At 63.4% G+C, this 16,264-nt stretch overlaps 1 protein-coding gene across 8 annotated transcripts in view; it reads left to right on the top strand.

Moving 5' to 3' along the window:
* NFIC (nuclear factor I C) overlaps window positions 1-5,892 on the top strand; it is a 60,557-nt gene extending 54,665 nt beyond the window's left edge. For 3 of the 8 annotated variants that reach the window (XM_080807927.1, XM_080807925.1, XM_080807923.1), the window contains 2 exons: window positions 1,348-1,433; window positions 5,644-5,872. In XM_080807927.1, coding sequence (XP_080664053.1) covers window positions 1,348-1,398 — 51 coding nt within the window. In that variant the 3' untranslated portion in view covers window positions 1,399-1,433; window positions 5,644-5,872. Of the gene's footprint in view, window positions 1-1,347; window positions 1,434-5,643 lie in introns of all 8 variants that reach the window. The other 5 variants (XM_080807924.1, XM_080807922.1, XM_080807929.1 and 2 more) reach the window with 3 other exon arrangements.
* The last annotated feature ends 10,372 nt before the right edge of the window (window positions 5,893-16,264 follow it).

The following is a 16,264-nucleotide window of genomic DNA, read 5'->3' as shown; positions in this document are numbered from 1 at the left end:
ACTGCCTCGCCTTCTAGAACTTTCCGCGCTCTGGGTATGGGGTCAGGTGACCGTTCGCTGGCCTCTCCTGCGCCCCCAGGCCGGGGCTGCTCCAGGCTGGGAAGTGGCTCCGAAAATCGCAGTCCTGGAGTCCACCCCCATCAGCAGTGGCTCTCCCTGAACCCTAGTGCAGGCGCGGGGGGGCCATGCACCCTCCTCCAGGCTGCCTCACTCTCGGCCGTCCCCCCACGCCGTCTCGGTTGCCGTCCCGAGCAGGTGATCTCCGAAACCCCAGACCTCTCAGTCTGCCCGTCACACTCCGAGCATCTCTCTCACCACACCTGGCCGGGGGTGGGGGGGGCCCCGCAGGCACGCCCCTGCCCCCACCATCCGGGGCCAGCCAGGACCCAGGGCAGCTGCAGGAGCGGAAGGGCTTTCTGTGTGCCAGATGTGGTGTAGGTGCCGGGTTTGACTCCCGTCTCTGCAGCTCAGTCCCCATGTGTCTTCACGGAAATGTCCTCGTCCTCTGAGCCCCCTGCTTTCTCAGCCGTAACATAGCAAGGTCGCGGGGTACCCAGTCGGCTGGCTGGGAGCGAGAGGAGGAGCGAGACCAGGGAGAACGTTCAGCGCCATGCCAGGCAGGGAGCAGACAGTATTGGCCCGGGTACCCCCTGCCCTGGCCACTCTCATCTGTAAACTGGGACCAGCCATCACGTTGGCTAGGTGGAGGCCTCTGCAGGTCCACGGGACCGGGCCGTGAACTCCCTCTCCTCCTTCCGCACCCGGTTCTAGGGGCACATGCAGCCTGCCCCCCCACGCACCCCGCTTTACCCCAGCCTGGCCGATCCCACGCAGGGACCCTCCCGCCACCCTGGGCCCAGCCTGTCCCAGGCCCCCAACCTCCCCGGCAGCCTCGGGCTGGGAATTATTTCCTTGCCAGCGGAACGTAGCTGGGGGAGGACGATACAACTCTAAACGTGAGCGTAACTACCAACACGAGACGCCCAGCTTTCCCCGTGTGGCCTCTGAGAGGAGGAGGAATCAGTAAAGCGCCCTCCGTTATGCCCGTGCCCCGTGCGGGGTGCAGGCCGCGGGAGCAGGCGCCCCGAATGACGCAAGGGTGGTCTCTGGTTCTGGATCTCATCTCGCGCCTTCCATCAGCAGATGCCCCGCCTGCGGGACCCCAGGGCCCGGCGCTGTGGGCTCTCCGGGGCGCCCAGAGCAGCCGGGGAGGGCAGCAGGTTTGGAGGCGCCGGGTGCTGGGTGCGGAGGCCCGGCTGTGTGACCCTGGGCAGCGGCCACTCTCTCTGGGTGCTCCCGCGCAGCCCCCCTTTGCTAACGGGCTCTCGGTCTCTCTCCTCCCCACAGCCTACTCTACGCCCGGCACGTCCCCTGCAAACCGTTCCTTTGTGGGATTAGGACCAAGGGATCCAGCGGGCATTTATCAGGCACAGGTAGGGGCCAAGAGGCCGGCTGGGGGGGCGCGGGGCGGGGCAGGGCAGAGGGCCCCGCCTGGGGGCGCAGGGAGAGGCCGGCCTGCTGGTCCCACGCCACTCCGACTGTACCACTGGCACGGTGGCTGTTGTGTGTGGTAGGGGGTCCAGCTGCCCGTACCCTCCCAGGGCCTCGAGCCCCCAGCCCCGCTTGCCGCTTCCCAACGGGGAGACCCTCATGGCCAAGCTGCCACGAGGCCGGGGCTGGTACCACCCCAGGCCCATTTGTACAGATGGGAAGACTGAGGCCCGCAGAGGCGAGGGGATTTGCCCAGGATCACACAGCACGTCAGCCCAAGCTTGCAGCCCCCAGCCTTCGTCCCCTTCCATGCTGCTGGCCAGAGGGGGCATGAGAAAGGGGGACCAAGGGTAGCCGCGGACTCGAGGCAGGCCAGGGACGGGGCCCCCCAGTAGAGCCTGTGCACCCCACGCCCCGGGCTGTAGTCTCTGATGTGGATAGGGGAGCCAAGGCTGAGTGTGTCCCATGGAGCCAAGTGTGCCGCAGGGGGGTGGTGGGGGGAGCAGAAGACCAGACCCGGAGCCTCAGAGAGGAACAGCGAGTTGCCTGAGGCCACGCAGGAGGGGAGGGCAGAGCCCTGATGGGTCCAGAGCTAAGATTCGTGGCTCTCAGCTTCCGGGGGGTTGGGGTCTGAGTCCGTGCCGCTGTTGGCTGGCAGTACCGTTGGCAGGTGGTGCCTGGGAGTGGGGTCTGGACCCCGGAGTCCCCGCTCCCCAGTATGTGTCGGGGAGGGTGTTGGAGGATGTCAAACAGCCAGGCTCTGCAGGCCCCCCAATGCCCAGATGTGCAGAGCGAGCAGCCTGGGGCTCCCCAGCATCTCCAGATTGCCGGGTTCCCAGAACCTGCGCATTTGTGGGACCCCGAGGCTGCATGTGGTCCCTCCAGTCGCTGGGGGAGGGTTTCCTGCCGCAGGGCATGGGCAGGGGTTGGGAAGGAGGTGGAGAGGTGGCTTCGACCTGTCCTTAGCTGAGACCAGAATCAGCTGGGGACCCTCCTGGGCAGACCTGGCTGCTGCTGGCAGCTGGCAGGGGCTAGAGTGTACGGGGAAGCCGTTGCCCGCCCTCCCTCCCTGCCGGGGCCTCAGCAGTGATGCTGGGGTCGGGAGGCCGGGGCCCACACCACTCTGAACTTCTGTCTCATCTTCTGGCCTCAGACACCTCCCAGGGAGCGCTCCTTCAGGACCAGTTTTCTTTAGAAAGAGCACCCGGGGGCAAAGACACTGCCCCACATACACTTGCCCACTCCGAATATTGAGTACTCTGCCTCGGCAGAGCTCTGGCCAGGATCCAGACAGGGACCCCTTGGTCAGGGGCCCTCAGCAAGCTGGGGCGACTCCAGGACGCCGCACCTTGGGTTTTGGGTACCCCGTGGCCACCCTCTTGTCTGTCCCAGCATGGACGCCCCTCTTCCCCAGGCCTCCAGAGCCCGTGGTTCCTCGCCTGCCTCCAGTGGGAGGCTGGGAATGTCCCATCCGCTTCAGAAACCGCAGTGGCCAGGGGGACGCCTTGCCTGCTTAACTCTTCTCTGGCTCCCAGCCCCTCCCCTCCCCCGGCTCAACCTTTACCTTCCAGCAGATGCTCCGGAAGAGGAGGGAAACCGAGGCAGGCCAGGGCGTACTTTGGTTCTCTGTGCTTCTCGTGGCCGCCCCTTGGCCAGTGGGCCCCAGCTGGCATGGAGGAAGGTCGGGGAGAGGGCCCCTCGCGCCCTGCCTGGGGAGGAGGGATTGGAGCCGGTACAAAGGCTGGCCAGCAGGAGAGCAGGACAAGGGTGCCCAGGCAGGGGCTCGGCCCTGACAAAGGCTGGAAATGCTGGAGGAACATCCTGAAGGTGGGCTTCATCCTCAGGGCCGTGGGGAGCCATGAAAGGATTTTAAGTGAGGGAGGGGCACAGCTAGGTCTGGAAATAAGAAAGAACTTTCTGGGGCTGGTGGTGCCCGGGCACACAGGACATGGAAGGGAGATGCCAGGTGGGTGAGAGGCTCCCGAAGGGGCCTAGGCTGTGGGCAAGGTGAGGCCCCAGTCTGGGTGAGCGGGGACTGCCACTCTGGGGGAGCCCCTGCCGCCGGCTGCACCCCTAGCCCCTGGACTAAGGGCGCCCCAGTTCCCTAGTGGGGTCAGGCGCCTGCTCCCTGCCCCCTGCAGACCCTTAAGGGAAAGGAGGAGACCATGAGACCCTGCTGCCCGCTCCTGGAGCCCTGATACAAAGGGCTCTTAGCTTCAAGGCCTCTCATTTCTGACCCAGTCGGCACTTCTGCCTCCACCGTCATTATTCCTGGGACGTTTGCTTTCCTGTCCCCCGCCAGCCCCCAGCTCCGCCCCCCAGCCTCCAGCAGCTTCTCTCCCCCCCACACCCTTCCATCTTCTGTCTTCCTCTCCCCCCACATCAGTGCCCTCCCCCAGCCAATGTCCTCTTCCCCATCAACAGCCCTTCCCTAGCAGTGTCTCCCCCGTCAACAGCCTCTCCCTCAACAGTGCCCCTCCCCTATCAATATCCCCCTCCCCGAGCAGTGCTCCTCCCCCTTTGGTGCCCCTCTCCCATCAGCATCCCCTCCCCCAGCAGTGTCCCTTCCCCCCTCAATATCCCCCTCCCCGAGCAGTGCCTCTACACCCTGGTTAATATCCCCTTCCCAGACTAGTACCCCTCCCCCTGATCAACATCCCCTTCTCCCCATCAGTGCCCCTCCCCCTTGGTCAGTTACCTACCTTCTTCATCTCCCCCCACCAACCCCCCCCAAGTCCTGAGCCGTCCATCACTTCGGTCCCCAGAGTGGGGCTCCATGGGCCCATACACCTCCACCCCCTCTCCGCTGTGATGGGGACCCCCCCCCCGGGGCCCTGCTGACATTTGTACCAGGATCCTTTCTGCCCAGAAGCGCATGACGCCCACCCAGCAGATGAGTAAGCCAGGACCAGAGGGGCTAAGCCACATGCTGGAGGCACACTGGTGGCTCCAGCCGGGCCGGGGGGCCCAGAGCCGGGACCTCACCCCGCGGCACCCCAACCCAGGGCGAGGATGTTAAGTTACTGGGACCAGAGGTCTGGGAGGGAGGAAGGAGGAAGGGCCGAGGGGAGGCCACCATGGGGGAGGGTCACGCCCAGAGTCTGTCTGGTTGCCAACAGAAACCAGACATGAGGTAATGGCCAAGATGAACTTGAACTTGGCTGGAGGTGGGGGGCTGGGAGCCAGGGCGCCAGGTCACTGGGATGGCCCACAGGGGCGGCCTGGATGGAGAGGCACAACTGATTGATAGCAGGGGTGAGGGACGACGCTGCGGCAGCCTCAGTTGGGGGGGGCGGTCCCCGGGCTGCGGCCTCCTGCAGCTGGATTGGATGCCTTTGAGGGAAAGGGCTGTTCTGTGGCTTCCCTGTGGAGACCCAGGCAGGAGCCGGCCCTGAGCCTGTGCCCCAGTCCCCCCCACCCCCACCCCTCCGCCCCGTGGAAAGTGGAGGTCATGATCTCTCAAGCGCCAGGCGGGGGCCAGGCAAGGGCCAGAGCCACGCAGGCCCAAGTTGGAATTCCCCTCTGGTGCCCCCGCGCTGGTGGCCCTGGGCAAATTCCTTGACTTATCTGAGCCCATATTTTCTTCTTTGAAACAGGATGGCGGGAGGCATAGTCCATCCTTCATGGGGAATCTGGCGGGGGGATCCTTAAATGGGAGAACATTTGTTCAAAAACAAAGTGAACAGCTCCGGTCGCCTGGACGGGGTGGCACTTGGTACAGATTTGGGGTGCAGAGGGAAAGCGGGTCAGAGCCACAGCCTCTCCCCACTTTGTAGACTCGGGGCACTGAGGCGCAGAGACCCAATTGTAAGCAGAACCCCAGGAGGCTCCGATAGGTTTAAATCCCAGACAAACAAGTGATAAAAATAAGTTCCAAAAAATTGGTGCAGCGTAAGTATAGACCAGAAGTTGCACCGTAAATGTATTTTCTCTGTGGTTTCTCCAGAGATCGGGTGTCACCGGGCACCCTGCGTTTCATCCAGCAGCCTTGTCCAGGGTCCCCTAGCAGGTTCTGACACGTCTGGGACACGGGAGACAGGGGTCCCGGGGAGGCGGGGGCCCCGGGCAGTGGCCAGTGCGGTCCATGTTGGGAGCCTGACCCCCATTTCTCTCTCTCTCTCCTCTCTCCGTGTGTCCCCATTGGGCACCCAGTCCTGGTATCTGGGATAAGAAAGATTTTTTCCCACGCCTGCTCCTTCGTCGCGGGAATCCCAGGGGCCGCACTGCCGGCCCCGGCCCACGTTTCCAGTGGAAAGTTAGAGTGAGCGAGACGACCCTGCCGACTCCCAGCCTGGCCGGAAAGACAGAACAGACACACACGCAGGAGGGAAACAAGCAAAAAGAAAAAAGGCAAAAAAAAAACCCCACCAACCACCACCACAACAACAAAAAGACAAACGGAAAAAAAACCACCATGAAAATAAACCCACCCATCCAAGACGACGAACAGTAAAGACGGCCGCCCTTCACAACGCTCGGGACGCCGCAGCCGGACCCGAGGGCCGGGCCCTGCCACCGGTCCAGTCCGTTCCGAGGCCGCTTGCCGCGCCGGGCGCCGTCCTCAGTCCTCACTCACTCATCTCTGGCTGCTGCTCTCCGAGGGCGGGCGCCCGCCCCCCGCCTCTGCCCCAGACCAGGTGAGCGCGGCCCAGTGCCCCGGCCCGGGCCCCACCGGGCAGGACACCCAGCAAGGCCACCTCTCCCTGTGCCCCCGCCGCCGGGACGCCCGCCGGGCCTCTGCCACGGTGTCTGCCGAGTGGGGAGGCGGGTGCTGGTGGGGTCCTGGGGGGGTGGGTGGCAGGCAGCAGAGGCCGATGTGGAGGCCCGGGCGGGCGGGGCAACGACACGGGCAGAAGAGGGTTTTGGGGAGACCCTGGGTGTCGCCAGGGCACTGGGACACGTGGCAGGAGCGTTGTCAGGAGCGTCCTGTGGCCGAGGGCCCTCCGCCTGGCCCCCACCGGCCCGGCTCGGACTTGGGCTCGCAGCCGCACGCCTACCCTGTTTGGGAAGAAAAGTCTCTATGCAATTGCCCCCCAGCTCCACCCCCGGCAGAGGAGGCCCCCCACCCCGCATCCCGCCGCCGGCCCTGCTCCGCGCCCCCCACCCCACCCCCGGGAAGGGACCCACGTTGCACACACTGTAAGAAATGCACTTTCCGAGGAAGGGGCTGGGGGGCAGAGTGGAGAGACTCAGAGCTCCCGGGGAGGGGACACCCTGTCCGGAGCCTCCATCCGCCCGAGCCCTGGGACGGGAGGACCCCCCTGCCCCCCGCTTAGCCCACGGAGGTGGGAGGTGGGAGCGAGTGGTTTAAGTGCCTGATTCCCACCGCCCGCCCCCCTTCGTCCAGCTGGAATGGGAAGCGGCCGCGGGCCCCTTCCGTTCCCTCCCCCGACTCAGCCGCCTCCAGTCGCTGACCCTCATGGCTGTGCTCCCCTCAGAGCTAGAGAGATGGGGACCCCCCCACGGGTGGCCCAAGGGGCAGAGCTAGACTCCCCAAGCCCTGCCGTGCTCAGGCACGGGGGTGGGATCTGGGGAAGCCAGCGGGCCCTCCCTTGCCTCCTCTGCCAGTGCCTTACATCCTGGAGCGACACCCCTCCCTGGCGCCTCCCAGCCCAAAGGGGGGCCACGGTTTGCACTTTCATCTCCCCCCCGCCGGAGTGGGGCACAGCCGGGGTGTTGCATCAGAGCTGGGCCTCCGGGCACCCACGGTGCGCATGAGCCCGGGTGGGGGGTCGGGGGCTTCTGTCCGGGGCAGGGGGTGTCGGCACCTAGGGGGGGTCCCCCGTGGCCATGTGGGGAACCTCCCATCTGCTAAACGTTTTCCGTTGAGCCGCTCCAAAAACACTAAGCTGGGGACCCCGGGTGCCGCCCCCAACCCCGGCTCCCTGGCCCCATCCCCACCCCCACCCCAGAATGGCCATCTTGGGTGGAGGAGCCTGGGAGGGGGTGTTAGGTGTTCTCGGGTCACGAGGCCCGAACACAGGGACCCCTCCCACCCCATCCATCTGAGTCCCAACCGGCCTCCTCCACGCCTGGCCCTGGGGAAGACCTTCCCCCCCACGACCCCCAACCCCCTGGCCTGGGCCAAAGCCATCGCCCTGGGCTGGGCCTCCACCTCATCTGCTCCCAGCCTGGCCCCCCTGGCCCTCTCCCGGTACCCCAGGCCTGGCCAGCCTCCCCCCGGCCTCCCCAGAAACTGGACTTTCCTCCCAAACCAGCCCAAGGGGCTTGGCAAACCCACTCAACCATCAAGAGAAAGACCCTTCCCCACCAAGCCCCCTCCCATCGTCCAGAGGCATTCGAGAATCCTTGGTCCGTCCGTCTGTCCCCAGGGCCCCCCTCCGCGGGGTCGCTGTCGGGGACCAAAGCATGGGCCGCTCTCCGGGAGGGCAGGAGGGGGTGGGTCGTGCAGCTGGGGTATCCGGAAGCTTCTCCGCCGGGAACCTTAGGGTGCGGGTAGGCAGGGTAGGGGAGGGCGTCTGACAGCCCCCAGCTACCTAACTTTGCATGGTGCTTCGTCGGGGATTCCTGTGACCTGGCTCCCGAGGCCAGCTCGCTGCGGCTGACCCTGCATGGCAAATCGTACCTGGCTCTATCCCCCTCCCCCCGCCCTTCCCCCCCCCAACACTACCCCCCTCCTCTTTAAAAAAAAAAAAAAAAAGATACAAAAAAAAAACCTTAAAAAAAACTCCATGTTTCCTAATTTGCACGAAATTTTCTACCACATGATGTGCCTTGCCTTCCGAGAATAAGTATTACCTTTAAACAATATCAGCGCACACAGATAGCTGCATGCTCTGCTCGTGTAGTCCAAAACAAAAAGACGAAACAATGACATGAAATAAAAAATAAAAACCGAAGGGGGATGTATTTCTATTTGTAAAAAATAAAATTAAAATTAAAAAAAAAAAAGAACTAAAAACAGAAAAAAAGGAAAATCCCACGCTTAGAAAAGCTATCCACAGAACAGTGGCTCCGTGGCCGGCCCTGTCCCCCCCCCACCCCCACCCCCGTCGCCACGCCTCCCGCTGCAGTGGGGGGCGCGCCCTGGTGCTCTGCCGCCCCCAGTCCCACCCCTGGGCTCCAGAGGAGTCCCTTCCGAGGCCCCCGCCCACAGCAGTGGACGGACCTCGGGGGTGAGCCCTGGCCCCACGGGGTGGCCGTCCTGCCCCCCCTTTCCCGCAGGCTGGCGTCCCCCTGGCTCAGGGTCACATTGCCGCCGCCCCCCCAGGCTCCCTTCCTTCTCCCTCCAACCCCCTTTCCTTCTTGCCAAAGGACTCCCCAGCCACCCCCCCATCCCTGGAGACCGGCCTGGGGCGGCGCTCCCCTCCTGCCCCAGCACCCACTTCTGTCTTCCAGCTGTGAGGGGCCGGGGTGGGGAGGGGGGTGGTTATCTGGGATGAAACAAACAGAAAACAGAAGCCAAACCCAATATATGCAATATCTGTCTGTCTGTCCCTGTAGACCTAGCTCGGCCACCCCAGGCCCGGCCGGCGGCCCGCGGGTGCGGGGACGACCCCTGGGCGCGGGCCGCTCCGTCTGGTGGCTGTCACACGTCTGGTGGCTGTCACACGTCTGGTGGCTGTCACACGGTTGTCTTGTCCTTGATTCCAGATCCTCTTTTCCTTCCTTTCTTCGTTGTTGTTGGTTTGTTTGGCTTTTGTTCTTTTTTTTTTTTTCTTCTTCTCTCCCAATTTCCTTTGCTTTTTACTCGACCAAAGCTGAGACAGTAGCAGCCGGTTAGCGCGGTGTCCGAGGGCTGGACCCTTCAAGCTCCGGCCCCCCCGGCACCCCCCATCTTCTGTGGGGACACGGCAGGCAGATGGCCGCCCCCGGAGCAGGGCGGAGCCCCACAGGCCAGCCCGACTTCCATCCACCATCAGACACTCATCCCATGCCTTCTTTTAAAAAGACGCCTCCACAAGTCAGGGGCAGGTCGCAGGTCGCACTCTCAGTGGCAGTGGCCGTGGCCGTGGCCGTGATTTGTCCTTTAGTCCGAGAGCTCAAGGCCCTGCGCGTCATGTTTCCTGCGGTAGATTTCTGGGTTTTATCCCTTCCCGCTCTTCCCCAGAATTGTGGAGCAGACACCCAGGGGAGGGGGGGGACTGTCCCACGCGGGACCCCTCCCCCAGGGTCTTTGCCGGGACCACGTTGTCCCTCCGCAGCCCGCCCCAGGTTGTGTGCCCCGCTGAGCCGGTCGTGCCGTCCAGGGCCCGTGTGCCCCCCCCCACCCCCCCGGAAAGCTGAAGGCAGAATAAGGCGGAGACACAGGGACCAGCCGGACCCCTGCCCCCGCTCTCAGTGGGGCTGGTGCTGCAGACACGGGGAGGGGCCGCTGGGCCCTGCGTGGTTTTTCACGTGTGTGAAACTGACATGTTCTCCAACCCCGTCCCCTCCCACGCCTGCTGCCGCCACCACCCATGGTCCTTCCCCGCCCGTGGGAGGCCCCCCAGCCTGACCCTGGGCTCCAGCCCTGCCGAGGAGGAGAACAGAGAGGCCTCCGAGATGTATGCACGTCGCCCTCACGCCTCTCTGGGATGAGGGCACGGGCTCCAGACGAGGGTGGAAAAGGAGGTGTGGCGGGGCGGGAAGACCCGGTCCCCTCCCGCTGCGGAGAAGGGGGTCCGGGGCCCCCAGGCTCCTGCCAAGTTCCAAGCCCACACCACCCCCAACCCCTGGCCCTGAGCTAGACAATCAGACCCAAGAGGAACCCCGAAGGAGAACTGGGGGGTGTCTGCACCCCCCAAGCAGCAGACAAGTCCAGCCTCGGCCCCACACATCCCTGTCTCTGCTCTGGAACCTTCTGTCCCCGGGCACGGCGACCAGTTAGGTGGGAGCCTGGGGCCGGGAGCAGCTCCTGTCCCCCGCAAGGTGCCACTCTAGGACCCTCTCCCCACTCTGGCCCCTCCCACGGTACTCTGACCCCCCCAGTTTAGGGCTATTCTGTACACACACACGCATATATATAAATATATATAATTTTTGGAGTTTTTTCTCATAATACAGGTTCTACAATGGCTACTTTTTATTTTGACCTGGATTCCCTCTCTGAGACCCCGGTTTCTCCTTTTCTTTGTGGAGGGTGTCGGGAGACGGGTTCCAGAGACCCGTCCTTACATCCAGCTTCCTCCGCGGGCCCCCATCGTTCCCCGCTTCTGCCCCTCCGGACCCCTGAGGCCCCCACCTCTACACTGACCCGGCCTCCCCCGTCTATCCCTCCATCCATCCCCCCACCCCCCAGGCGAGGCAGGGGGGCCAGACCCAAAGCTGTGCCAGCGGGACTTGTTGCCAGCGATACCAAAACAAGACTTTTCCCAAGCAGTGCCTCACATGTCTGCTGGTGTGGTTTTGGGGTTCTCCTCCCCTGTTCCCCAGGGGTCCCCCCCAGGCCTCAGGAAAGAGGCGGTAGGATCCAACAGGAGTCAGGGCTCGGACCCGAAGGAAGTCACGCACCCCCAAGCTTCTGCCCTCCCCGTAGCCCTCCATTCACACCTCCGGGCTAGAAGGGGACCCCCGGGAAGGGGACGGGAGCTGTCCCAGCCCCCTCCAGTTGGGAACCCCTGAAGTCCACTCCCCACCCCATCCTCCCACTTTGGGTCCCAGCCAGGCCTCCAAAACCAAAGTCCCTTCAAATCCGGGGGGTCCTGGCCTCTGCCCCCAGCTTCCTGCCCTCCCAGCCCCAGGACCCTACATGGGGGAAGACGAGAGGGTCTGAGGGACAAGGGCCCACAGTGCAGGCAGGAAGGACAGAGACCCCCTGAGTTGCCTGCTCTTTGCTCTTCTTTCCCTTTTGTTTCCTTCCTTCTGGAACTTTCTCTCTCTCAAACACTTTTTGGTGGTGTTGCTCATTTTCATTCTCTTTTCCCTCCGAGATATTTTTTGAGGTTCCCCCCCATTTTGTATTTTACTGATATTACCAGGATAGTTTACTCTGTCTCTCGCTTCCTGCTTGCCACACACACCGGATCTCTCACACATACACACACACACACACACATACACACACACACACCCCATGCTCGTGAACCCAGGTCGGGAGAAGGTCCCGGCTGGGTCTGCCGCCCGCGGCTCCCTTCCCCTCCGGGACGGGGACCCCGGTCGGCTGGCAGACCAGCCGACTTCCCCCTCGCCCACCCGCCGCCGTCCCCCCCCCCCCCCCGCAGCATATTCTGGTCATAACCTTGTATTTTACGCAGTCATTCGGTTTTTGCAGATGCGCCTACCTACGTACCATTTACAGAAAGTGACTCTGGCTGTTATTATTTTGTTTGTTTGTTTCCCTATGCAAAAAAAAAAAAATGAAAAAGTGAAAAAAAAATGAAACAAGGGGGGGTTCCATAAAAGATTCAATAAAAAGCAAAAAAAAAAAAAAAGACAAAAGAAGGAAGAAAAAAATGTATAAAAATTAAACAAGCTATGCTTCAACTCTCGCTGACTGTCCTGGGTCCTCCTTTCTGTGTTTTTTGGGTGGTTCTGTGTGAGAGGGAAGGGAGGGGGCTGGGGCTGCGGGACGATCGGGCAGCGGCTGAGACCTTGGCCTCTGTCCAGCCTCCAAGGACCCTCCACAGTGCCTGGGGACTGGCACTGAGGGCTGGGGCCAGGCACCCAGGGCGCTCGCACAGAGAGCAATCTGGACCCACATCCGTGTCCGCAGGGCCCGTGGGAGGGACACCCTTTCCGTGCTGACGTCGGTGAGCTCAGGGCCCAGGTCCTTCCTGCAATGCTCCCGGTGGCCCGTGGTCTCCCTGCCCCTATGCTGGTCTGTTTCACAGCCCTGAACCTTGGTTCCTGCTGTTCTTTTGCTCATCACTGCCTCCCCACTCTAGGCAGACCCCTCAGGCCCCACAAGGACATCCTCTTCCTCCAGGAGGCCCACACACCTTTCCCCAGTCTAGCTTCCTCCCCGACCAGCCTCGGGTCTCCCCAGGGTCTTCAGTCAACAAACCCCACGGGCGTCTGTGCAGCACCTGCTCTGTGCCGGGAAACCCCGCCCCCCTCCCCGGCTCCAAGGACAAAACCTGGCAGCAGTCAGCGCTCCATAAATGTACAGAACACTTTCCCTCTTTTCCACCTGGCAAACTCCCATTCATTCAGCAAAGATTTCCTGAGCATCTGCTGAGTACCAAGTATTGGGGACACAGCAGGGAACAAAACGCCCAAAATAACCTGCCTTCATAGCCCTTACAGTTCCAAGTTGGGAAGATGCATGGTAAACAATAAAAATAAGTAAGATATGTATCAGAGGAGGGGCGCCTGGGGGGCTCAATGGGTTAAGCCTCTGCCTTTGGCTCAGGTCATGGTCCCGGAGTCCTGGGATCGAGCCCCGCATCGGGCTCTCTGCTCAGTGGGGAGCCTGCTTCCCCCTCTCTCTCTGCCTGCCTCTCTGCCTACTTGTGAGCTCTGTCAAATAAATAAATAAATGAAATCTTTAATATATATATATATATATATTTCAGAGAAGGTAAATGCCAAAGAAGTAAAGCAAAGTAAGGGAAAGGAGAGTGGGTCTCACGTGAGGAGTTAACATTTAAACAGATGAAGAGGAGGGACACAGCCCCCTGGAAATCTGACAGATGAGTGTTTCAGGCAGAGGACCCAGTCTGTGCAAAGGCCCTGGGGCAGGACGCTGCCTGGCTTGTTGTTTGAACAGCCAGGAGGCCCGCGTGACTGGAGCACTGTGAGGGGCCCAGGGAAGAGGGGAGGACGGGGAGGGAACGGGCCGGTCCTGCAGGGTCGTGGGGGCCTGGGGAGGACTCGGGCTTTTACCCCAGGGAACCGGGAGACGAGACACACAGAGGGACCGGCAGGCACAGTGCGCTCCACCACACGCGGATGCGCGGCCCCGCGCCGCCGCCCAGGCAGGAACAGACGACAGTCGTCGGGCCGGGGGCGGCGGTCCGAGGCCCCCCAGATCCCTCACGCCCCCTTCCCGCGTCCCAACCCCGACAGGGCCGGGCGCTTCCGCCTCGGCAGCGAGGTTCTGGCGCCCCCTTGTGGACGGGCGAGGATCTGGACCCGGGAGCCGGGTCTTGCGGGGTGGGGGGTGGCGCGCAGCCCCCTGCGCCCCATTCCCGCCCCCGGCCCAGCCGCTCCCCGCAGCGGGAAAGGGGGCGCCAGCAGGAGCTTCTTTGGCGGGGCGAAGGCCCAGCCTGTGGTGGGGCTCGGGGTCGGGGCTCAGCCGGGGTGCGGGTAGGGGTCCGCCGGCGCCCTGGGCCCCCGACTCAAGGCCATTAAAGGGGTGCGGGCTTGTGACAGCCACACGACCCCCACGGACGCCCCTAGGGGAGAAGTCTGCCCCCCGCCCCCGCGGAGAGGGCGGAGTCGCACAGCCCCGCCTTCTCCCCTCCCCGCGACCGCGGCGCCGCCTCCCGCCCGGACCCGCCGCGGCCCCGTCGGAACCGAACCCGCGCCCCGGGCAGGGACGAGAGGCGGAGGCGCGCGGAGACGGGCTGGACACGCCCCTGTGCCCTTCCCGACCCCCCACCCGGAGCGGGAGCCTCCCACGCGCCGGCCGCATCCCCATCATTTCAGCCTCCCGAAAAGCGGACGTTTATTAGACACCTTCTGGGTTCTGGGCTCCGCGCTCCGGATTTTCATGGACACTGTTTCGTTTAATCCTCGTGACAATTTATAAAGGATCAAGTTACCCGCTCCCTGCCCCCCCCCCGCTTTTACTGGACAAGAAGCTTAGGCACAGAGAGGTTAGGTTACACGCTGAGGGCTGCACAGCAAGGACGCGGGGAGTTCAAGCCTTACGGAGAGCTGCCCCGGGGGTGGGGGGGGGAGGACGCTGCGTTCCCTCCCAACCTCAGCACACGCACCCAGGAACAGCTTGCAGACAGTGACCAGCAAATCAGTGCCGAGAGGGGGGACCCCCGTCTCCCAGGACACGGCCATGTGCTGGGCCCACTCAGCGGGACAGCTGTGCCTGATCTGGGACCCGCAAACACTGCAGGGCCTTTGCGGTTTCCTCCCACCGTCCCTCTTACCCTGAGAAGGGGGCTGGGGAAGGGGGTGCATAAAGGCCCAGGTAAATGCAAAGGAGGGGGCGCGGGGCGGGACCTGAGCCCTCCTCATTCAGGGACACTTCATCTGAACCCCACATGGCATCATTTCACTGGCCCCAGGACCAGCTCTTTGCTTGTAGGGTGCAGAACAGGCATTGGGCATCCCCGGGAGGCCTGCCTGGAGGAGGCAGGTGGGAAGCCTTCATTCAGAGGAGCTCTCCACTCTCTCGTGGTTTGGAGGCCCCCCTTTCTCCTCCAGCTCCAGCCCCCCGTTGCCCTCTGCTTCTTTCTCCTCTTCTCTCGCGGTCCGCCCTTCCTTCTCTTTCTTGCTGCGGAGACAAGGGTCGAGAAAACCCCACATCATAAGAATTTCGTGTCCAGGCCTTGCGATCCCCCCTGAACCTCTGAGCCTGCCCTCCTGCGGCTCCCATCGTGCAGAAGCTGAGCTGAGCTCAGACAGGTTAGGGCACCGGTGCTGTTTGAACGAGAAGCGCGCGGGAGCCCACGCGGGAGCTCGGGGAGCCCGGACCCGGCTCTTCACATCTGGCCCCCCCTGGCCTCCCGGGTCTCAGGACCGTGGGTGAGGGAACCGGCCGAGAGCCAGGGAGACGGGCCGATCCGCGGGCGGCTAGGCGAATGAGTGGATGGGTGGACGGATGGACAGATGGACATGCGGACGGAGGGTGGGTGGGAAGGTGGACGGAGGTGCAGACAGCGGGATGGACACACACACAGGAATGGACGGAGGGACGGATAAATGCGTGGGGTTTGAAGGGAGGTGATGAGGACCTTGCGGATCCCATCTGACACATACGTGAGCTGTGGGGACTCAGGGAAGCCCCTGGCTTCTCAGCCAGGGAGTCAGGAGGGAAGACAGTGAGGTTCTATGAGGCCCCCTCGGTTCTGAATCGAAGAATTCCCCCCGGGGCCCTGCCCTGCCTCCTGAGAGGCTCTGCCAGGACAGGGGGGAGGGGAGGGGCTCTGAGCCCCAGCGGGTTCCACGGGGGAGGGACTCACGCAGGAGCGGGGCCCACCTGTCACCGGACTGGCTGCACCAGATGGCGTAGACCACTGTGAGGATGAAGACGAGGAAGAGGGCGGCCAGCGCGGCCCCCAGCCCCGCCAGCCACGGCTTCCTCTGGGCCACTGCGGGCAGGATGGGGCGGGGTCAGCAGCTGGGCCATGGTGGGTGGGGGGGATGAAGAATGGGAGAGTGGGGGGAGCTCCCTTCCCACCTCCTCTCCCTCCCGAGGCCTTACGACAGGGTTGGGCCTGAACCGGTTGCAGGACCAGAGCCGCCAGAAGGGAGACTGGGCCAGAGGTCACCCAGAATCTGTCCATCTGTCCGTCTGTCCTCGCCTCTAGCCAGCGGTTTCTGGGGATGCCACCCCATCAGAAGAGGAAGTGGCCTGCCCGGGACACCCCAGGGCAGGGTGTGGCCAGTGCTGCAGGAAGTGGGGGGTGGGGCCCCCTTCCTGGGGTTCCCAGTATGCTGGGGAGGGGTCCGGCATCCAGGGCATCCCAGCACCTTGTCTCCCTAAGGTCCCCCTTGGCCCTCCCTCCCCATAGCCAGAGCTACGGGGAGGCTCAGGAAAGGTGGGGAACGCATTCCCCAAGCGCCTACTGTGCGCCAGGCCTTGCCATGGTTCTTGGGCCCTGGAAACTGCTTCAAGCCTCTTAACTCTTGTCCTCAGGGTGCAGACGAGGGGCTACCTTCCCGGGGCCACACAGCATTCCAGAAGGACACCGTGCTCCCAGCTAGGATC

This window comes from Martes martes, assembly GCF_963455335.1.
Source record: "Martes martes genome assembly, chromosome: 1".
Classification (NCBI taxonomy): Eukaryota; Metazoa; Chordata; class Mammalia; order Carnivora; family Mustelidae; genus Martes; species Martes martes.
This window is presented reverse-complemented; position numbering and strand designations above follow the sequence as displayed.